Source organism: Vulpes vulpes, chromosome 2 (assembly GCF_048418805.1).
Source record: "Vulpes vulpes isolate BD-2025 chromosome 2, VulVul3, whole genome shotgun sequence".
NCBI classification, from domain to species: Eukaryota; Metazoa; Chordata; class Mammalia; order Carnivora; family Canidae; genus Vulpes; species Vulpes vulpes.
Genome location: NC_132781.1, coordinates 119,643,010 through 119,665,566, shown reverse-complemented (window position 1 = coordinate 119,665,566; position 22,557 = coordinate 119,643,010). Strand labels below are relative to the sequence as shown.

Here is a 22,557-nt window from a genome sequence, read left to right as displayed (position 1 = left end):
GTATCATGCCCTGAACCAAAGGCAGATGTTCAACCGCTGAGCCACCCAGGTACCCCAGGGAGAGACAATCTAAAGCAGATTCCACTCTGAGAGTGGAGCTCCACTTGAGGCTTGATGCAAGGCTCCACATGGGACTTGATCTCGTGACACTGAAATCCTGATCCTGAAATCATGACCCGAGCTGAAATCAAGAGTTGGTTGCTTAACCGATTGAGTCACCCAGGCACCCTTCCTTCTTACTGAGTTGTAAGAGTTCTTCATATGTTCTAGATACAAGTCCCTTATCAAATATATGATTGTGTTTATTTTCTCCCATTTTTCAGGTTGTCTTTTCTCTTTCAAGTAACGCTGTTTGGAGGACAGAAGTTTTAAATTTTTGATGAAGTCTGGGATGCCTGGGTGGCTCAGCAGTTGAGGGCCTGCCTTCGGCCCAGGGTGTGATCCTAGAGTCTCGGAAGAGTCCCTCATCAGGCTCCCTGCATGGAGCCTGCTTCTCCTTCTGCCTGTGTCTCTGCCTTTCTGTGTGTGTGTCTCATGAGTAAATAAATAAAATCTTTTTTTAAAAAAGTCCAAGGAACAAACGTTATTAAATAAATAAATAAATAAATAAATTTTTGATGAGGTCTAATTTATTTTTTAAATTTGTTCCTTGTATTTTTGTATCATATCTAAGAAACCATTGTCAAGTCCAAGGTTATATAGGATTACCACCTTTTTTATTCTTATTTTTTTTAAGATTTTATTTATTTATTCATGAGAGACCCAGAGAGAGAGGCAGAGGCACAGGCAGAGGGAGAAGCAGGCTCCCTACAGGGAACCTGATACAGGACTCGATCCCAGGACCCTGGGATCACAACCTGAGCCATAGGCAGATGCTCAACTACTGAGCCACCCACGCATCCTACCACCTATTTTCTTCTAGGAAGAGATGGTTTGGCTCCTACATTTAGGTTTTTATGCATTTTGAGCTAATTTTTTCATGTGATATGAGGTAGGGGGTCCAACTTCATTCTTTTCCATGAAGATAGCCAGTTTTCCCAGAACCATTTGTTGAAAAGACTATTCTTCACCATTGAGTTATCTTGGCACTCTCATCAAAAAATCAATTGACTGTAAGTACGAATGTGTGTTCCCAGACTGTCAATCCTGTATATATTTTTGTATGCAAGTACCACATTGTCTTGATTATAGTAGCTTTGAAGCAAGTTTTGCAATCAGAGACTGAGTCCTACAACTTGTTCTTCATTTTCAAGATTGTTTTGGCTACTCTAGGTTGGCCCCTACTATTCTTACCCCAAGGGACAAGGCCTCATCCATACTGCCTCTTCCAAGGTGTTCATTATATAGCCTACCATACAGATCCTCATCTTTTCCAGCTTCACCTTGCAATATTCTCTCTGTCACTCTTCTACTATAGCCATATGGGCCTTCTCAAACATTCCAAAGTCCTTCCTTGCCCGAGGGCCTTTGCACTGATAGTCTCTTGGCCAAAAATGCTTTCCATCCACTCCCTCTCCCCTATGCCCAAGGCTGACTTCTTGTCATTCAGGTCTCTACTCAAATGTTATCTTCTCAGAGAGGCAATTACTAACCCCTAACCTAGGGTATTCACCCACTAAAGCTTCCCTCTTTGTTGCATTATGTTGTATTATTGCACTTATCACTGTCTGAAATAGTCTCATGTGTATATCATTTTATTTATTTGTTTGTTTGTTTATTTATTTATTTATTTATTTATTTATTTATTTATTTATTTATTTTCAGTCTCCCCCTATTACAGTGGAAACTCTAGGAAAGCAGAGTTTTTCTCTTATTTCACATTGAATTCCTACACATAGGAATATAATTGACTACATTGCCTGGTATATAATAGATATTTAATACATATCTATTTATTGAATGTATGAATAAATTGGTCATTCAAGCCCTGAATAGCCCCTATACTGGGATTCAGCATCAGTAAAAATAGTAAGGAGCAGTGAACTGACCCTCACACAAGGATTACTTTCCTTGTACTCAATTTCTTCTCTCGTTTTCTACCAGTCAGCTTTTCCTCCCTTCTTTTGTTAAATGTTTTCCCCTAAATCTTCTTCCTAACATCTGCTGACATTAGAGAAGTAGATACAGACACATTCCTGCCTTCCCCAGTCGCTACTCTGGATCACTCTTAGGAAAAATGACTAAAGATGTCTCTGACCATCGCATATGTGGACAAGTGCATACTCAGGTCCATTTGCAAAGACAAAAATCTAGAGTGTTGGGAAGCATGAGGCCCTTGATGAGGGGGCAAAACACAGAACTGAGAAGATAAGAACCCAGGACCTCAGAGAAAATCAGAACCTCAGACCAACAGCCCAAGAGTTCACATTATGACAATCTTTGATTTTAATACCCACAGAAGTTTGAAAGCCATTGTCCCATAGCTACAGACTGGAGAAGAGAAGATTTACATTACTGATAGGGAGATATTTTCCCTGGGGCTTGGGAGGCTCTAATAACCCTCTATACAGTCCTAGGTGTTTCATCTAAACATCTTAAAGAATGTTATAGGTATCAATTAACACTTATAGCACCCTAGAATCTGGGCTCTTGGCCTCATTTTACTGACAGAAAACTGAAGCCTGTGAGAACCCAGAAAGGCATGTTTCAGGCTCATACAGCCTGGCCTGAGCAAATTAAGGGCTAAGTTTGAAGCTAGACCTGACCTCAGTCTTTCCTTCTTGACAGTGGTCCCCAGTTTGGGGACTATAGAGTGCTTAAATTCATGTGTATGTTTACCATGTCTTGGCTGAAGGCAGATAATAATTTAGTTGGTCCTTTGTCACTCAGATCCCAGCTTAAAGGTCCCTTACTCAGAGAGGCCCTCCTGAACATCTACATCAAGCAAGAAGACTGGGAGCACCCAGTCCCTGCCCTATTACCCTGTTTGAGTTTCTTCAGGGTACTTGTCATTATCTCAGATATTCTTAGCTTTTCTTTGTTATTTCTGTCCTTTAGTATAAACTCCATGAAGTTAAAAACTATCTGACAGGATATTGTTGATATACACTAAGCATTTATTGAATGTTTAAATAAGACTAACTGAAGATGTTTTTAACAACATGTAGATGTGGGACGCCTGGGTGGCTCAGTAGTTGAGTGTCTGCCTTTGGCTCAGGTCGTGATTCTGGGGTCCTGGGATTGAGCCCAGCATCAGGTTCCCCGAGGGGAGCCTGCTTCCCCTTCTGCCTATGTCTCTGCCTCTCTCTGTGTCTCTTTTGAATAAATAAATAAAATCTTAAAAAACAAAACAAACAAAACGTAGATGCTGTGGAAACAGGTAAAATATATAATTATCCAAGTTTAAATTATACTTTGGGTATATATTTCTCTCAATAGATACTTAGACTATAATTTTAGGAGCATTCTTTAAAGATTTGTTTATTTATTTGAGGCGGGGAGCACAAGTGGGGATCAGGGAGGGGCAGGGGGAGAGGGAGAGAGAATCTCCACCAAACACCCTGCTGAGCAAGGAGCCTGACCTGGAGCTCTATCTCACAACCCTGAGATTGGAATCTGAGCTGAAATCGAGTTATATGCTTAACTGACTGAGCCATCCAGGGGCTCTTAGGAGCCTTCTTTAAAACATTTTAAAAAGCCACTAGAATTCCCACTTCTGGGGCACCTGGCTGGCTCAATCAGTGGAGCATACAACTCTTGATTTTGGCATCGTGAGTTTGAGCCCCACCTTGTGTGTCAAGATCACCTAAAAATAAAATGTAATTAAATAAAAAATAATTTCCACTTCTTGCATTTTATAGATTAAAATTTCTGAACTTTCCTAATTAAAACTAAAATGTTAGATTAAGTGTAATTTTTTTTTTTTTTTTTTTTTAGTTATTTATGATAGTCACACACAGAGAGAGAGAGAGAGGCAGAGACACAGGCAGAGGGAGAAGCGGGCTCCATGCACCGGGAGCCCGATGTGGGACTCAATCCCGGGTCTCCAGGATCGCACCCTGGGCCAAAGGCAGGCGCCAAACCACTGCGCCACCCAGGGATCCCAGATTAAGTATAATTGTTAACTTTAGAATTCATAGACGAACTGACATACACAAGTATTCTTTTTTTACTCTTTAATTTCAGTCCTAGGTATGTGCTCTGAAGAAATTCTTGTACTTGCAGAAAACATTTTATGTACTCTTTTGTATATATGGTACCTTTTTCAGATTATAAGGTTGTTCATTCTGTGCAGATGACAAAAAGAATGAGGTAGATATGGAAAAATGTTCAATGCATATCGAAGGACAAGCATGTTGTAGAATTCAACAGTATAGTCTCATTTTAATGAAAATATTAATGTATCCCTTGAAATAAATTTGAACAATATACACCAAAATTTGAACACTGAATATCACTGGTACAATTTTCATTTCAAAACTATATATATCTGTAGTTTTTTGCTATTTGGCACTAGTCTCATTTACTTTTGTGATAAAAAAAACAGTAAAGATTATTTTCATATGTATAAAAAACTTTTAAATAGAGGAATAATTTTTCTGGAAGATTTTTTTCCCCTTTTGCAAACTGAAAAGAGTTCCCTAAAGACTCCCAATTGTGAAAAAGAGAATTTGTGAGGACAGAAAGTCCTCAAATGGGAAGGGTTTCCGTGTCTTTTTAATGGGGTAGAGAGTGAATGGGGCCTGGTCAGTTCCCCACGCTTACCAGCAAACCTGCTTATTTTCTATCACTCTCTACCCACTACTCAGGAGGGTAACGGAAATCTTGGCCAGCTGTCCTCTAGGCCTTACCCTCTCCTTCAGGTCAACTGAGAATCTGGCAGTTAAGCCAAAGGCCAACAATATCCCGACTTCTGAGTAACACCTGTGAACTGAGACAAGACATAGTGATGTCAGAACAAGTGCTCAGGGGCACAGTTGGGCAAAGAATAGTGCAAAGAAGCATAGGGGATATGGAAAGCCCAGGAGATCTTGTTCTGGGCCAGCTGCTGAATTGCCCTCCAGAATGTTCTGTTGCAAATGGTGGGGCTTCTTGGGCTCTCGAGCTTGGAAAGGCATGGATAGAAGGGGGTTCTTGTGGACCAAAAGAGAATTCAGCTTATCAAGGGGAAAAAATGCCAAACTTTTGCACATGCTGTACCTCCTGCCTAGAAGATTTCCCTCCATCTTATACTGGCTAGTTTCTATTCATTTTCCAAATTTCAAGTTATGAACCATTTCCTGTTCTCCAACTCCCACCACCCCACTGTCACCACCCTGCAAGAAGGGCTTAGAGGCCTCTCTTCTCCCACAGTTGGTGCTTCCCTTAGCCAACACTGTCCTATTCCAGCAACTGCCTGTTGGTCTTTCCCAGTGGAATTTATACTGATGAGATAGGTCAGGGACCATGATTATCTTACCACTGTATCTCTAGTAACTAGATACTCCTTAAGTATAGTACTCATAAAATGTTTTTATAAATGGACGAGGGATGCCTGGGTGGCTCAGCGGTTGAGCGCCTTCCTTTGGCTCAGGGCGAGATCCTGGGATCCGGGATCGAATCCCACATCGGGCTCCTTGCAGGGAACCTGCTTCTCCCTCTGCCTATGTCTCTGCCTCTCTCTCTCTCTTTGTCTCTCATGAATAAATAAATAAATAAATCTTTTTTTAAAAAAAGATAAATGGATGAATAAAAATGGAAAGAATGGCAAGGTGGGCAAGTGACAGAGAATCCCTCCACTTGTCTGGAGGGTGGTTCTCAGCAGCCCAAGGGAATGGCCTCCAGGGCAAAGGAAAGCAGCAGGGAGCATTATCCTCCCTTCTCCTCCCCACTCCCTACCAGTCTTTAGTCATCATACCCTTTCCCCCCCCCCTCCCCCCGCCTGGGTCTCTACATCCATTTTGGTGTGAACTTGAGCTCCCTCTACTGGCCAGGCATTAGTGCCATAGGGAGCCAAGCCCAGGTACTCTCCTTTATTTCTTTCTTCCTCTGGAGATATCTTTCTATTCCCTCCCCTACTTTGGGGTTCATGAGAGACTGGAACATGAAGGGAAAACAGGGGTAGCCAGCACACTGGAAGTTTCCAAGTTTCTGAGCCCCTACCTCCCCATCCTCGACCCCAGGGACACTTCCCCTCACATCCTCACCTCATGCTCAGTTTCCTGAAGTCTCTATTCCCAAACTCCTACTTCAACTAATTCACAGAGATATTGATTTCTGGAGTCTTTGGCTGATACATTAGCTCTGACTGCAGAAGAAAGATCGCAAGATGAGTTGGGAATAGACAGAGACAGGGCAGAGAGAAAGGGACCCAGAAAATGAAAGGATATGACCCACACTGAGACAGAGACCATGGTTGAAAAAGACCACCAAAAAAAAAAATAATAATAATAATTAATAATAATAATAATAATAATAATAATAATAATAAAATAAAATAAAATAAAATAAAATAAAAAAGAAAAAGACCACCAGAGCTGTTCCCAGACCTTTCCACCCCCATGGACTTATAAACCAGGCCCCTGCTCTATAAAGAAAGATTTCTGTCACCCCTTCAGTGTACCCATATTGGTGAGGACCTAAAGGCAATGATGAATGATGGTGTTGATCAGATCTTCAGACTTAATAGAAATATTAAACTGTAGGGCTAACTCCTGGACAAAAGGACTCTCCCCACCCTTGCCCCCTTCTCCTAAGAGGGTCCATTCTGGGGCTTACATGTTCACTATCACCACCAAGTGAATACTTTGGCTCCAGCCCCTTCTCGGGGATGCTCCTTTCCTTCTCTGGCATCAGCTCATCCAGCCAAAGGAGTTCCTGTGGTGAGAAGACCCTCTCCAGTGCCTTTCGGACCCCCACCAGGCCCAGCAACTGCAAGGATAGAAACAAAACCCAGGGTTGTCAGCAATAGCAACTGAAACATGAACAGCAGTGACATTTATTGAGCACTTCCTATGTACCCGACATTGTGCATTGTTTCACTTAATGCTAATACGTTCCTACAGGGTAGATATAATTGTTCCCATTGTATAGAGAAAGTAACTGAAGCCTTGAGAGTTTAGAAACTTCCCAGAAGCCACACAGCTAGGATGTGGTAGTCAGATTGGTCCTACTAGAAAGCCCAGGGCTCTTAACTTCCTCAGGGAGTAAGAATAGGGCCAGAAACCATCTGTGTTATGGCCTGATTGAGTAACAGAAGTGCCAGTATTGCTTCTCCCAGTTTTCTTTTGGATTTTATATCGCTGTCTGTGGTTGGTCAGACCAAAGAGATTGGAAATGGGATTGAATCAGGTATCCTAGGATTAGCCTACCTGTGGGCAGCTCTCAGCCTTCTTTCTTTGTCCAAAGATTCACAACCAGGTAGAGCCAGGGCAAGTGAGAAGGGGAGGGTCTTACTCCTGTGGAGGCTTTGCCCACCCTGCCAGACTCAGAGTCTCCCAGGACCCCTGGGACACTACCCAACCCTGCCCCAAGTCACCGTGAGGGGGAAGATGATGGCTGCAGGGGTAGACTTGATTATCCAAAGCAGACCCAGGCAGGCAAGCTGGATGGCTGTGAAGAGGTGGACCCTGCTCAGAGACACATGCCGTAAGAGCAGGAGGTCTGGCTGGTGTTTTGCTGGCATCAATAATAGCTGTACCCTCTTTGTGAACTAGGGGAACAAGAGGAGGAGAAAAGCAGGGTAGTTAGCCTACAGGGTGTCACTATTAGCTATCTAAGCCCAGCATATGCGGGAGGTCGGAAGGTTCCCTTGGTGCCCCCTCTCCCCATTCAGAGCAGGGCAGCAGAGTTCCTGTGCCCAGGGGAGTCAGGAAAAGAGGATAGGGAAGGACTTGGCAATATAGGCAGGAAGTACCAGCAGGAAAGAAGAGGAGGAGTGGGATTGTATGGTGCTTATAATGGGCTCACCTGGGTGCTGCTCATCGCTGCCACACCCATGTACAGGAAGATGCCATAGAGCACAGGCATTGGGATGAACTGTAGAAAGAAGTGGAGAGCTGGCAAAGGAGTTCACTTCTGCTCACTGCCCAGATGCCCCCCACCCTCCACTTAGGCTCCAACCCTAGGCTCCAGCATCTATATCTAAGCCTGCCCAGCTCTTTCTGTTCCTTTCCCACTTTGCATGCCTGATACTGAATCTTCAAGACAGTCAGATGAGGTAAATTCTATAATTGTCTCTATTTTACAAAAATGGGGATTTGATTTCAGAGAGACTAAGTTAACTTCTCTGCTACTTGGCCTACTTCTCCAGTCTTACCTGTTAGGTTCTTCTCTGCTGTCTCTGTTCCTGCTATATGCCTTCCTTTCCTTCCCTCAACATGCCCAAGTTTATTTCCACTTCCTTGCAAGGCCTTTGCTTTGCTATTTCACTCCACCCAAAATGTCCTTCCTTGACTTTCTTCTCACTACTCAGGCTTCTCACTACTCATCTCTTGACACCCTAGAAGGATATGACCTTTCAATCTGAAGTAGACCCCTTGCACTCTTAATCACCTTATATATTTTTCATTAGAAGTAATCACTATCTGAAATTATCCTATTTTATTAATTCTTTTTCATCTGTCTCCTCTCACCAGACTCCAAGCAGTGGATGGTCTCTCTCATTTTTTTCAGATTTTATTTATTTATTCATGAGAGACACACAGAGAGAGAAAGAGAGAGAGGCAGAGGGAGAAGCAGGCTCCATGCAGAAGCCCAACGTGAGACTCAATCCTGGGACTTGATCCCAGAACTCCAGGATCACGCCCTGGGTGGAAGGCAGGCGCTAAACTGCTGAGCCACCCAGAGATTCCCTCTTTTGATCGTTACTATATCCCCAGTCTTTGGAACGGTGCCTTGCATATGGTTTATGCTCTTCAGTACATCTCTGCTGAACAGGAGTCACCTAGTTAGTAAACAGCTGATCTGGTCCATCTGGCTCTTTCAACTACTCCACTCTCACTCAGCTCCATGACCTTTCCTTCCCCAAACCCCTCCTCACCAGTGACTTTTGTATGCCATTCTCCATGCTCCTCGATTGCTTTGCTGCCTTGGCTTGTGGAAACTTTCTGTGATTACCTGTTACTTAATTCTTGTTCATGTGTGTATGTTGCTGATAGAGGCTTGGCTCTATATCTCTTTTCAATATTCCTGCCCTCACCTTCTCCCAAGTGCCTAGCAGAGCCTTGAGCACGGTAGGTGTCCTATAAATATCTGGTGAGGGAGAAGTGAAGGGGTTTTGCCTCACAGTTTTTCTGGGACATGATGATCACTCTTAGTCTAAGGTTGGGAGGCTGGAGCAATGATACCATATCACTTGTCCCCTAGGGGATGGAGGTGTGTCCACACCCTGCTCCACTGGGGAGAAAGCCCCCTGAGTAAGGTTTGAGTTCTCAGATGAGATCCATCTTTTTAAAGCTACTTAACCTCTTCAACCTTCCGCTTCTTCATTTGTGAAGTACAGATGCCTTTCAGGGTTCATGTGAGGATCAAATGAGACCAAGTGGAGAAAACTGAACACAGTGCCTGGTGTGCAGTAAGTATTTAGCCAGTGTCAGTTCTCACTTTATTTATTGTTATTATTACTGGCCTGCCCTGCCCCTGATGCCAGCCTAACAAAGGTACCTTGAGTACAGGTGCCAGGAAGATGGAGGTTCCTGTAAGGATGAATACCACCAGGCCTGTCAGCCTCTGCTCCCTGTGCAGAGAGGGAAAATTTAGCCAGGGTCTGGGAGAGCCCCTAAGGTGCTGGACCTGGAGATGTGGACCAGATACCACTATAGGGACCTGCAGGAGGGACGTGGAGGGATCCCCCAATAGTCACCTGGCAGGGAGGGGCCTTAGCATGGTGTGTGAAATTGGGGAGAGAAATGGTCAGGGCACTTCAGTTTGGGTGTCCCAGGCCTCCCCATTAACTCAAGCTCATCATTTGTTTTTGTTGTTGTTGTTGTTGTTGTTTGGGTTTTATTTTACACTCCCATAAAAATTTTTATTTCACAGTTTCAAAGTTGATTTCACATACTTTCCACAGATTGTGTTTCTAGTAGTTACAAACTTGTTTTTGTGATGGTAACTCTGTAACTTCAATGAGGTATTCCTACACTGAGCCCAGGGTTTATTAGGTGGCACCTCACCCTTGCTCAGCCCTGGCTGCCTCTTCCTTTACATCCATGAGGCTCCTCTCCAGGGCCCTCCCAATCCCATGGCCGAAGGACAATGGGGGAAGATCTGACACACCCATCTCAGTCCAGAACCCTCTCATTCACCCCACTGCAGCGCTCATGGAGCAGTGAGAGAACCCTCTGGAGCCACCAGCGTAGATTTTAAGCTGTCCAAAGCTTTCTATCCCACCATACCACCTTATGATCACCTCTTACTCTAACCTCCTGAATTTTGGCCTCACCTGATCCCCAGGAAGCTGCAGGGCTCCCCCAGGGCACAGGTTCTTCTTTCTCTTCGAAGACTGTCCATGTGGGCCAGGGATATGACTGTGGCTGAGACATACCAGGGTAGCCCCAGCACTGATGTGAGGAGCATCAGCAAAGCCACGCAGAAGAGGTCCAGGTGGAAGCCAGCTCCCTTCTGCAGGTAGTGGTGGAGCTTTGAGGGTGAAACTAAACAAGACGTGGGCTCTCTGTCCTCTGGAGTGGGAGAGGGAGGACTGCGTCCCATCCTGGAGTTTTTGTCTTTTGGTCTAGGGGCTAGGGTCTTACCCAGCAGGCCTTACCCGCAGTTTATATTCAGCACGGTTGAGGATAACCGCTGTGATCTGCTGGTCCATGAAGATGAGGATAGACAGCAGTAGGGCAGGTAGGGCTGCTGCCACACTCAGCCACCATGGGTTGGTTCCAAAAGGTGACACCAGCCAGCCACGCCCAGGGAGTGTGGGCTGGAAGAGGGTATTCCATGGACAAGTTAGAAAGAGTCTGCCAAGAGCACCTCACCTGCACACCCCAGAGTTGGCATTCTTCCATAATTTTCCAACCCCTTACCCCCATCCCAAAACCCTAGATGACAGGTAGGAACAGTATGTGTGCATGCACAGCTGGTTCAAAGCATCCCAGTGTCTTCAAAGTGGGCAGAAGCAGGAGGACCAGCCTGGGGATTGGGCTGGAGCCAGAGGTTCTGGACTTTGGTTCTCAGGGGCCCTCCCTCCCTGTAAGAAGAGGATATGGTGGGTGAGGCCTGCCTACAGGGGCAGAGCCCTCCTCCCTAGGCAACGCCTCCACCAACCAGGGTGGAGTGACTCAGGCTCAAACCTGCCTTGATCTGGGGCAGGGGCAGAGCTGGGTGTGTCTGCGTCTGCTTTGATTATAAGCGTCTATGTGGGGGAGGGGATCCCAGTTACTGTCTCAGATTCTGAGCCCCTGAGGCTACCCCAATTGGAGTTCCTGCTCTCCTGTCCTGAGGAAAGCTGGAAAGGAGGTCTCCAAATGCACAGGCAAAGCCTAGGTGCTAAGTTAGTGCTAAGTCTTGTCTTGTGCACTGTCATGCCCTTGGGAGGGAGCTCTAGCTTTACCAGATCAGAGCTGGCAACTGGGGGTGCAAAAAGAGTGGAGAATAGTGGAGCAGGTAGGGCCAACCTCGGACAATAAGAAGCAACATTTATTAAAGTCTTAGTGTGTACCAGTCCCTGCACTGTGATAAAATGCTCTACACTCATCTTCTGTGAAACTCAGGACAATTTATAGCGTAGGAGCCATTGTTATTTATTATTTCCATTTTATAGATGCATGAATTGAGGCTCATTGATGAGAGATGTGGGATAACTTGCTTAAGGTCGTACAGCTAGGAAGTGGCAAAACAGGATCTCAAACCCAGGGCTGGCTGAGCAGAATCCATCCTGTTAACCCCTAATTTATAATAATAGCTATCATGTATTCTGTACCACTGTGTCAGCAGCAGTGCCTCATGAATCCTCACAATAACTCTGTGAGGTCATTATTATTACTCTTTCTGTTTTATAAGCGAGGAAATGGAAGCTCAGAGGAAGAGAAGCATGGGATCTACGCATCTTCCTCTTCCAAGGTCCGTGCTCTCCCCTCTGTCCTATACTCCCAGCTCTCACCTTGAACTCACTGGGCACAGTGAGCTTTGGCGTGGCCAGACCCAGGAAGGAATCAAGGCCGCAGCCCAGCAGCATGGCCAGGACTGAGGAGAAGTCACCGAGCACTTTGCGTACCTGGCCATACAGTGGACACTCAAGTCAGATGCAGCCCACCAGCCCCCTCCTTCTTCACACTTTCCCTTTCACACACAGGGCCTGATGCCAAGAGCCAGTACTTTCCCACAGAAAGAGAGTAACACTCACCACAGAGGGGAAGAAGCGGCTTGTCTTTACATGCTTGAGGGCCGTGGCTAAGAGGAAGGAGGTAAGGAAGAGGAGGAGGGAGAAGAAGGCGATGTCTGGGACTGTATGACAGTTGGGGCCACGAGGGTGGCCTCCCCGCTGGGCACACTCAGTTGGGGGCAGCAAGGAGGCATTGACCAGGCCTAGGTCCTGTATGGAAAGGGTGGTCAGGGATGGGTTAACATTGACTGACATGCACTGAGACAGCAAGGACCCAGAATAAGAGGTCTCCAGCTATAGCACATGTCTGGGCCTCTGTGACCTAGGAGGGTTTCCCTAGCCTATGAGGTGGGAAAAGCCAGGAACCACTGACTTCTTTGGCTTCTAGCCTTTCTTTCCCAGGCCCTCCCAGGAACAGGGCCTCACCATGCTTGAGATGTCATCTCTGTCTTTGGGTTCTGTCCTTGTCCACTGAGACTCATTTCCTGGGAAGCAGAGAACAATTTGGGTATATGCCCCTCTCCTGGGAATCTTTTCCAACCCCTTGGGAGCCTAATCTCATCAGTCCAAGTGAACCAGAGAGTTCTTAGTTCTGACTCATCTGTCTGATGACTCCAACTGCTTCCAAGTTTGTGCTCCTCAGTACACTGCCTGGTGCCCTCAAATTCCTTACCTATTGGTATCCCTGGTGCCCAGCACAAGACTGGCCAGAGCAGACGCCTAGCCAATGTTTGCTTAATGAATAAGCACACCAATCTCTGGGTTTCTACCAGGACCAGAACTGGTTTTGTTCATGCCCAGCAGAGTCTGGCACTCTTGAGAGGACATTTCTTCCCCATTCCTGCTGCTTCCTTCCACGTGGAGGTATTTGTGCGAGTATAATATGCTGAACGGCTCTCCCCCTGAGTCAGTCACTCAGACTAGTGGAAAAGCAGCATTTTATTTGATTGGTGAGTTTGAGAGAAGAAGCTGGGCATGCCTCTCCCTGTCCCTTCATCTCCCCACTCTTGGGAGTAAGCTGCCTGTGCTGTGCATGCAGTTAGTTCTGCTCTTCTGGGGCAAGACATTCCCATTCAGTGCAGCCATGACTGGGTGGGTAAACCTCTCTAGTTTTGGTTTCATTGTTAGGAAGCCCATTCCCCCATAGATATGAGCACATTCTCCAATCAGCATTGTCAGAAATAAAGACAATATCGGGCCTGCTCTCTTACTTCTCAGTTGATTCAAAACCAGAATGGGGAAGAGTGCTGCTGGCTATTGGGTGAGTATTCAGGATTTTGCTGACCCTAATAAGGGGGTCAGCAAGGGGACAACCCTCCCCCTCATGTGTCCTTCTCCATCTCACCAAGCTCCCTGTTGCCCTCACCCACCTCCTGGGTCTGGATACTGGCAAAAGCAGCCGTAGGCAGGGGAGCCAGGGCTCTGGATGGGATAGGCACTGGTCAGGCTCAGCATTTTGCCCACAGCATCATAGATGAAGATGAGGCTGATGAGGGCACAGAAGCCTTCTTCGGTGAAGCGGGTAAAGTAGCGGACCAGCACACTGGCCTCCGTGGCCACCAGTGCTAGGCAAAATGTGGCCACCCAGATGCCCACCCATAGGCGGAAGGGCAGGTAGTCCAGGCTGTAATCTCTGAGGGAGGTGGTGAGAAAGACAGGACTTGGCAGAGCTGTTCTGCTCTCCACTTATCCTCAGTTAGGTTCCCCTGGAGATAGTTTCCACCCTCCCCTCTTGACGCAGCCAGGACCAGGCCGAGAGTGCAGCTAGTGAGGGGTCTGGTGACCTACCTACTGAAGGAGAAAAGCAGGCGCTCAAAGACCAGCACTGGCCCTGTGCTGCTGAGGATGGTGAGGGGCTGGCCAGCCATCAGGCAGAAGGTGGCTCCAGCTGCTGCAGTGCCCAGGAAACTTTCCAGCACACCCTAGAAGTCGGCAGGGAACCCTGTCAGCACAGAACACTGGGGTCCTCAGCACAGCAACCCAAGCTTCCATGGCAGCCCACCCCCTGTCCCAGGGAAGCATAAAGGGCATGGCTGGCAGTGTCCCCTCACACCTCCCCACTCACCTGAGCACCACTGGTGGCTTCCCCCAGCAGACCCCCAAATATGATGGCATTAGTGACTGTGGCCAAGTAAATGTAGAGCACAGCTGACAGGCATTGGGGGTGTAGCGCATCCAAGAAGTCGCTAGGGTACCATGAAGCCTTCCGGCGCACATCCTGGAGTAGGCCCCCAAACAGCCTCCCACCCGTGGCTTGTCAGTGATCCGGATGTCCACACCCCACACCCCTATCCCTGCTACTTCCCCTGGGACTGGGTGAGCCCCTCCACAGGAAGCATAATCTCTGTGCCCTGTGACCCCTCTCCCCTCCCCATACCCTCCCCCTAGCTCTCACCCCAGCTCACCTCACCTGCCTGTCCGCTGTAACTCTGGGCTGGGTGTACGTAGCCAGTGGCCGTGCCTGTCCTCAGCCAGGGCCCCAGGTGGGGCAGGAGGGCCCTTGACCTCCCTCAGTTGTGAGAAGAGCCTGAAGAGAAGGGGAACCCAGGTTGCCTGAAGTTCTCCAACCAGAACACGACTGCCCCCTGGTGGCTACTCGTGTCTCTGCCAGCAAGCTATGAATCCAAAGATCAGTTTCTATCCCTTTCCTGGGATTCCCCCTACCCTCCTCAACAGTGGGACTGGACCCAAGGCCTGTGGAGAAGGTCCCCATATACCTTTTGTGCTGGGAGGGTAGACATTTAGGTGGGGCGATCCGGGTTGTCGGGTCCCACAGACCTGGAGGGAGCACTGTCACCTCCTCTAGGAAGGCATCCAAGGCTGCCAGAAGGTCGTGAAGGTTGCTGGCCCGACGAACTGTCCACTGGAATTGCTAGCGGTAGGAGCACATGGGGGCAGGAAATGCAGATCTGGATCCTTACATACATTTTCACAGTCTCAAAGCTAGACATGAGTCAGGTAGGCAGAGAAGTCATTCAAGCATTCATGAATGCATTCATGCAGTGAGTATCTATTGGGTGCCTACTCTGTGCCAGCACTGTGCTAGATAAGGGGGCTCCAACCTCATGCTTAGAGACATAAAGCCACGCTCTGCCTCATTGCCGTATTCAGTCACACATCTAGAGTCCACACATGCACACTCATGTGCACGTGCACACACACACACCCTGCCCAGCTCACCGAGTCACTGAGGAGGACAGCCATTGCCCGGCCTATCTCGTGGTAGCCCTTTCCCACTGTGGAGGGACCAAGGAGGAGGCAGAAAAATCTGAGGAAGGAACCAGGCCCCACAAAAATCAGAGGCTACTATCCCGTAAGGCAGCCCTGATCTCCAACCTCCCTACCAGCCCCCATATGTACACTCATGTGCACACCTGCTTTGCCGCTCTGACCACTACCCTTCCCCAGACCCCCAAGCATGTTCCTACACTCACCCCCAAAAGAACTAGACCAGACCTCCCAATCCCCTCCCCAGTAAAGAGCCTTCTTCTGGTCTCCAGGACCCCCAACTCTCAGCAGCCTCACCTGCTGGGAAGGGGAACCTCCATGAGGGGTCCCAGCACCACTGGGTCCCGCAGTCGGACAAAGGCTCCCAGGGGCTGCACCAGGAAGCCCAGCTCTCCTGCCAGCACAGCCGCTGCTTCAGCTCCTGGAGGCAGCTTCTGTCTCAGAGGGTTTTGATGCTGGAGAGCGGTTTGAGGAAATAAAAAGGATGAGAGGTTATTTGAGGAGGTGGATGTTGGCAAGATACTGATTGATACTGAGGCCATTGGAGGGCCTCTGTTAATCCCCGACTCCTCTCCCAGCCTTGTCCAAGGAAGGGCCACAAACCTGTTCCTTCAGCAGGGCTTCCTCATTGTAAGAAGCCTCTCTTGGATGGGCAGATCCTTCAAAACAGGATTAGGCAGTGACTAAGAACATGGGCTTTAGGGGTAGATCCACAAGGGCTCCCTGACCAGCTTTACCTCTGACAAATTGGAGCTTCCCCTCTCTGAGCTTCAGTTTTCTTATCACTAAAATGGGGCTATTGTGGTACTACCTCACAGGATGGTTGTGAAGATTAAATGAGATACTACATGTAAAGCTCCTGGCACACTGCCTACCAGAACATCCCTTCCCAGAACTCTGGCCCCTCCGTCATTCCTCCTCACCGTGACCTCCGCTTCTTACCATGAGGCCTAGATGGAGGTATGAGCCAAGGCTAGGCTGGTCTTGGCCCAGGGAGGGGGCGGGGGGACACTCTCACCCAGGGCTTTTGGTCCTGGGCCCAGGGATGGGCCTCTCACCCTGGCAGGGCCTGGTGCCTGTGGGCTGGATGAGGTGCTGGGGTCTCTGCAGCAGCAAGGCCTGCAGTTGCCCTCTCAGCTCTGGGCTCAGCGACTCTACTCTGGTCACCTGTTCTGAAGAACAGAGGTGGGGCTCCAACCCTTTCCTGAGAGCTCCCTGCCCCAAACTCTTCCCCTTTCCCCTGCCCAGATCCCTTTCCCTTCTGGGGGTCTCAGGGAACTTGTTCCTGCACTCTATTCTTCCATCTCTCCCCTCCTGCCCCATGGTGACAGGGAAGGATAATCCCTGGGGGGTGGGGGTGGGGTGAGCTCTGGAAAGTTCTAAGATTTTGGAGGGAAGTCCTGGGGAAATGGCATGACTGCCCAGGCCCTCCCTGCCAAGGCTCCCAGCATACCCACGAGCTCCAGGAAACTCTGAGCTGGACAGTCCAGCAGCACAAGGCCCTCGGCCAATAGGCTGTGGAGCTTCTGAAGGCTGGACAGTGCCAGGGTGGGCACGTGAGGGACACTCCACCGGCCCGCACCCACCTCCACCTTCTCCTCAAACAGCACCCACCTGCAGTGAAGAGGAGTAAACTATGTTATTGAAGTCATCCTTCCCAGGTCTAGGAGTGGGGACACAGTAGAGCCAAGGAAGCTAGGGCAATGGGGGAGTCCTGGGCCCAGTGGTGCAAAGTATGCCCCTTCATGGGCATTCACCCCTCGACTGGGGGGCTTGGGGAACTCAGAAGTAAAGTACATAGAAAGCTGAGCATCATGGACAGTGAGGGCCTGAATTGGAGAACGCAGAGAGGAATTCCTGATTGCCTCATACACAAGCACGGAAGAGTCCCCAGCTGGGGAAAGGGAAAGACCACATAAAAAGGCTCTGGGTCCCACTCACCTGCCTGTCTCTCTCCACTCCAGTGCCTGGGGCCAGCCCAGAAGCTCATTCAGCTGAATGAAAAGCAGCGGATCCTTGGATACCCCCAGGTTCCCTCTCTTGGTGTCCAAGGGGCCATCAGGCCTGGGGCCAGAGCCAGGGCTACTGTCTAGCTCTCCTGTGGGCACATTTTTACAAGCACTGGAGACTTCGAACTCCTCCTGGCCTGGTAGCTTCATCTTGGGGAGGCTTGTACAGACTCTGGGGACTGGTACAGTTTTGAGTTCAGGGGCCTTCCACTGGCTGCATTTATAATGCACTACCCCATGCAGCACAACACAGAGCAAGGCCTGCTGACTCCAGAGCCAACCAGGTCATTCCCTCTTCTGCTTGCTTTCTCCAGCCCTTGCTGCCTGAGAGTGTTTGTAAGGCTAACCTGATCTTTTCCAGGCTCTCCAGAAATGCCCAGCCTGGGGCAGAAGTGTTGTGTGCTTTTTCTGTGGGATCAGGTCTGACCCCACTGTGTTTTGTGTAAATTAATGGGAGTAAATCACTAACCTGGGTCTGAGGACTAAGACCCTCAGATAATCCTGCCCCCTACTCTGTATCAAATACAAACACCAACCCTCTAGGACTGTTTGGGGTGTCACCATCACACCCTAAGGTACTCGTTTGGATAAACAGAGACCTGATAAGTAACTGGGTCTGCGGAAGCCAGACTACACAGTAAGGGAGACAACAGGCCTAGTCTCAGCCCGTTTAACGGGCTAGGGAGGCATGCCAGGGGGAACACAGTGCCTGAGGCTTAAATTCCTTTTGTCAGACTACACCTGGAAACTTTCCATTTAGCTCCTGCCCCTGGGTTCTGCCCTTCTAACTTGGCCTGGCATTGAGGGTAGAGGAGTCCGTGAGAGTGTGTATGTGAAGGAAGTCCTACAGCCAAAAGAGCAAAGGAGAATGTGGTCTATTAGCAAGTCCTGTTGGCTCTACTTTCAAAGTAAACCCAGTATCCAACCACATCTTCCGGCTTCCCACACTTCTACCCAGTTCCAAGCCACCATCCTGCCTCACCTGAATTATTGCAATAGCTTTTTAATATCTTGCAATAATCTCCCTGCTTCCACTCTTCCTTGCCCCAAATTCTTAATCTACACAGCAGCCTCAGGGATCCTTTTAAAAGGTAATCAAGCTGCATTACTCTTCTCAAAACTCACCCAATATATTCCCATTACTCTTAGAAGAAAAATCAAACTCTGTCATGACCTACAAGATCTACAGTCTGGCCCTAGTCTACGTCCCCAGCCACATTTCCTACCATTCTCACTCCTTTCCAGCGGTGCAGGTCTTTGTTATGCAAAGCCTGTTCCTGCCTGGGGGGTCTTCGCAGCAGCTCTTCGCTCTGCTTGGAAAGCTTTTCCCTGAGATAATCACCTGACTGGATCCTTGAACCTAAGTGTATTATTATTATTATTATTATTATTATTATTATTATTATTATATCTAAGTGTCATCTGAGACATTACCTGCTCAAGGAGACCTCCCCATCCCCCGCCCAGCCCTGTGTCTCCATCACATTTCTCTGTTTTATTTTCTTTCCAGCAGTTATCACTATTACTATCTGCCTCATTTATTTGTTTGTCCTTTATTGCCTGCCCCGCCACACACGCAATCTGGAATGACCGTTCACGGAGCAGGTGTTTTACCTGTCTTCTTCATGGCTGTCCCTAGCACACCTAGTTGCCCTCAAAAATACTTGTTCGAAGAGCGCATCGGAGGGGAGGGGCTGGGAAATAAATGCGCTTCTCCCGAAGGTCACACGAGGGTGCTGCTCCCCGCGGACAGGATTGCTTGGTCTACCCACCAGCTGGCTTTGCTTCCCCAGTGGCCCGCCAGGGCGCAGAGGTGTTAAGGGAGCAAGAAGGGGTCCTTAATCTTCCAACCTTTCCTGGATTGGCCCAGTGGGATGGGATGGGGGGCGGGGAGGCGCAACAAGGATGGAGAGAGAGGGCTAATCGTGCTCTTTTGAACGTGGATCAAACCCTCCACTAGATACGTAGGACCCGTCTCTTCCCTGGGAAGTGGGACTTGGGCTAATCCTCCCCACCAACTCCACGTCTGAACTTGGAGCAATTTGAAAGTCCAAGGAGGTCCCAGGATAGGAATGAAAGGAGTGAGTCACTATATTACCACTTGAGGACGAGGTGCTGAGTCCAAGGGGGGTGTTGGTTTCAGCCCCAGGAGGAATCCTTGTCCTGGAATCCCTGTGACCACCCACTTCAAGAATGTGCCCCAACCTCAGGGCAAGTGACTCAAAAAAGCCTGAGGGGGACAGGAACAGGCACTTGGCATGAATACCCGTTCTCACACACACATCCTCCCTTCCCACTCCTACTCCTGCCAAAGTTCAGAGGGTCCTCCCTTTCTCTCTGTGGCCCCAGCTACCCTGCCTTCCAAGGATGCCTGCAGTAAAGGACCACCATGCCTCCAATCTCCCCAGGCTCCACTGCTACCTCTTGGGTCCTGAGTGCCCTGAGCTGTGTAGGTTGGTGAGGGGTGTGAGTGAGGACCCACAGGCTTGTCTGTGGGCACCAGTGGTCTCCCAGGCAGCTCAGGGAAGGAAGGCTATATGGGCGAGCAGCGTCGGGTGTAGGCACTGGAAAATACCCTGACACAGGAATCCAAAAATTGAGTTCTCATCCCAGCTCAGTCATACATTTATTAGGTGTTCTTGACCAAAGTCCTCCCTTTTCTGAGCCTGTTTTCTTTGTATAAACCGAAACAGTTTGGGTAGATGATTTCCATGGTTCAAAGCATACCTTTACGCAACACTCTGAGCTGAACCCTGAGTAGAAGGGAGTGGTGTCATGAACAGACTGTCTTGGTGTAAATCCAGGCTTGGTTACTTTCTAACAAGTGGAAAAGAGGTTTATCTTTGCAGAACCTGAGTTTTCTTACAAGCAAAATGTAAAAAAAGTACCCACACCATAGTCTTTATTAAATGACACAATGCATGCAAATTAAGCCTACCACACAGTATACACATTATGGAGGCTGTTATTACTATATAACTGAAAATTGTCATAGAGTGGGGGAAAAGAAAATATATATTGGAACACCAATTGTATCCAACTCTGCTAGGCCCATTATCTCACATAATCCTTGCAACAAGCTTTAAACTTTTTTTTTTTTTTTTTTACTTTTTGGGGCACCTGGCTGACACAGTTGGCCAAGTGACTGGCTTGTGAGATTGAGCCCCAAGTCGAGCTCTGTGCTCCTGGAGTCTGCTTAAGACTGTCTCTCTTGGGCCCCTGGGTGGCTCAGGTCGTGACCCCAGAGTTCTGGGATCAAGTCCCATATCCCCTTGCGGGGAGCCTGCTTCTCTCTCTACCTATGTCTCTGCCTCTCTCTCTCTCATGTCTCTATCTCTCATGAATAAATAAAATCGAAAAAAAAAAAAATAAGACTGTCTCTCCCTCTGCCCCTCCCCCTCAAATCTTTAAAAATAAAACTTTAATTTTTGAGAGCCTAATTATAGAAGAAGAAACAATGAAGTTGCAAAAAAAATACAGAGAGGTTTCCAGCCAGTACCTTTCATCCAGCTTTCCCCTGTGGTAACATCTTATATAAAGATAGCACAATATCCAAGCCAGGAAAATGACAGAGGCACAATACTGTTAGCTAGACTACAGGTCTTATTCAGATTTCATTTGTTTCTACATGTATTCATTTGTCTATGTCTGTGTGTATATTGATTTATGAAAGTGTATGACATGTATAGATTCACTCACAAGCTGGGCAAGTTGCTCAACTTCCTTCAGCATCGGTTTTCTCATCTATAAACTGGAGATGAAAATACTATCTTCCTCAGAGGACTGTGGTGAGAATTAAATGAGATAAGGTATAGAAAGTGATCAGAGCAATGCCTAAAATGTAGTGAGCACTCAACAAGTTTAAGTATTTTTAATTTTTTTTTAAAGATTTTATTTATTCAGGACACCTGGGTGGCTCAGCGGTTGAGCGTCTGCCTTTGGCTCAGGGTGTGATCCCAGGGTTCCGGGATCGAATCCCATATCAGGCTCTCTCCATGTAGCCTGCTTCTCCCTCTGCCTGTGTCTCTGCCTCTGTGTGTGTGTGTCTCTCTCATGAATAAATAAAATCTTAAAAAAAAAATTTTTTTTTATTTATTCATTTGAGAGAGAGTCGGGGGGAGGGGCAAGAGGGAGAGAGAGAGAGAGAGAATCTCAAACTGACCCCACACTCAACAGAGCCCTGTTCAGGGCTTGATTCCACTACCCTGAGATCATGACCTGAGCTGAAACCAAGAATCTGATCCTTAACCAACCGAGCCACCCAGGCGCCCCAGTAATTTTTTTTTTAGAAAAAGCATGTTTTGAAAAGTGATTTGAGATATATAAATCATTCATATTTATTTTTAAGTTCATATTCATTATAGAAAAAAACCAGAAAATGCCCTTAAAACTAAAAATAACAAAATAAATTTTCATGCCCTTCCCATAAAATAACCACTATTGATAATTTTACTTGTACCACAAAAATGAGACATATTTCATTATTCCCACTTTATCATAAGAACACTGAGACTCAGAAAGGTTAAGCAATTTGCTATGACTACTGAGCTTATGAGTGAGGAGTCAAAACTCTTGCCTTCATTGCTCCCAGCTGGGGGCAGCAGACAGGAACAAGAGGAACACAGATTGGGGCTGACTGGGATGAGCAGCATCTGTTGGCTTCCAAGAGCTTGCTGGGTTCCAAGCACTACCTTAGCACCTCGCATGTCATCTCCAAGAGCACAGAAGCCCCTGGAGGTAAGTACCGGTCCCATTTCTGAATGAGGAAACTGAGTCTCTGAGGTACCTTGGCCAAAGTCATAGCTGGGGGCTAGTGGACCAGGGCTCAGAAAGGGGTCAGTTTCCTAACTCAGCTTAAGCTTCAAAGCCTCTGCTCTGAGGGATTCAGACAAGATGCTAGCAGAATGTGGAGGGAGGGCAGCCCCAGTGGCTCAGCAGTTTAGTGCCACCTTCAGTCCAGGGCGTGATCCTGGAAGACCCAGGATCAAGTCCCACATCGGGCTCCCTGCATGGAGCCTGCTCCTCCCTCTGCCTGTGTCTCTGCCTTTCTCTCCCTCTCTCTGTGTGTCTCTC

At 47.9% G+C, this 22,557-nt stretch overlaps 1 protein-coding gene across 4 annotated transcripts; it reads right to left on the bottom strand.

Moving 5' to 3' along the window:
- Positions 1–4,100: 4,100 nt before the first annotated feature.
- On the bottom strand, positions 4,101–17,878 carry SLC4A9 (solute carrier family 4 member 9). Of its 4 annotated transcripts, XM_072749774.1 has the most exons (22): positions 17,417–17,878; positions 16,929–17,089; positions 16,534–16,647; positions 16,079–16,134; positions 15,773–15,930; positions 15,428–15,515; positions 14,965–15,119; positions 14,658–14,774; positions 14,313–14,487; positions 14,036–14,169; positions 13,618–13,880; positions 12,674–12,732; positions 12,269–12,457; positions 12,026–12,139; positions 10,685–10,846; positions 10,361–10,539; positions 9,583–9,655; positions 7,888–7,956; positions 7,457–7,630; positions 6,697–6,849; positions 6,126–6,226; positions 4,101–4,870 (listed from the first exon to the last, which is right to left on the bottom strand). In XM_072749774.1, the coding sequence occupies exons 1-21, from the start codon at positions 17,632–17,634 to the stop codon at positions 6,173–6,175; spliced, it is 2,865 nt and encodes a 954-aa protein (XP_072605875.1). In that variant the 5' UTR covers positions 17,635–17,878; the 3' UTR covers positions 4,101–4,870; positions 6,126–6,172. The 4 variants fall into 4 exon arrangements, 3 of the variants coding, with proteins under 3 accessions (XP_072605875.1, XP_072605876.1, XP_072605877.1); XR_011999985.1 differs by lacking the exon at positions 9,583–9,655 and having other exon boundaries at positions 17,417–17,676; XM_072749775.1 differs by lacking the exon at positions 6,126–6,226 and having other exon boundaries at positions 17,417–17,676.
- Positions 17,879–22,557: the final 4,679 nt, after the last annotated feature.

Coding starts and splice junctions, on each gene's coding strand:
- SLC4A9 (XM_072749774.1), bottom strand. CDS start 17,634: ATGAAGCTACCAGGCCAGGAGGAGTTCGAAGTCTCCAGTGCTTGTAAA. Junction 17,090..17,416: donor GAGTGGAGAGAGACAGGCAG/GTGAGTGGGACC, acceptor TCTTCACTGCAG/GTGGGTGCTGTTTGAGGAGA. Junction 14,170..14,312: donor AAGCCACCAGTGGTGCTCAG/GTGAGTGGGGAG, acceptor GCCGACTTCTAG/GGTGTGCTGGAAAGTTTCCT.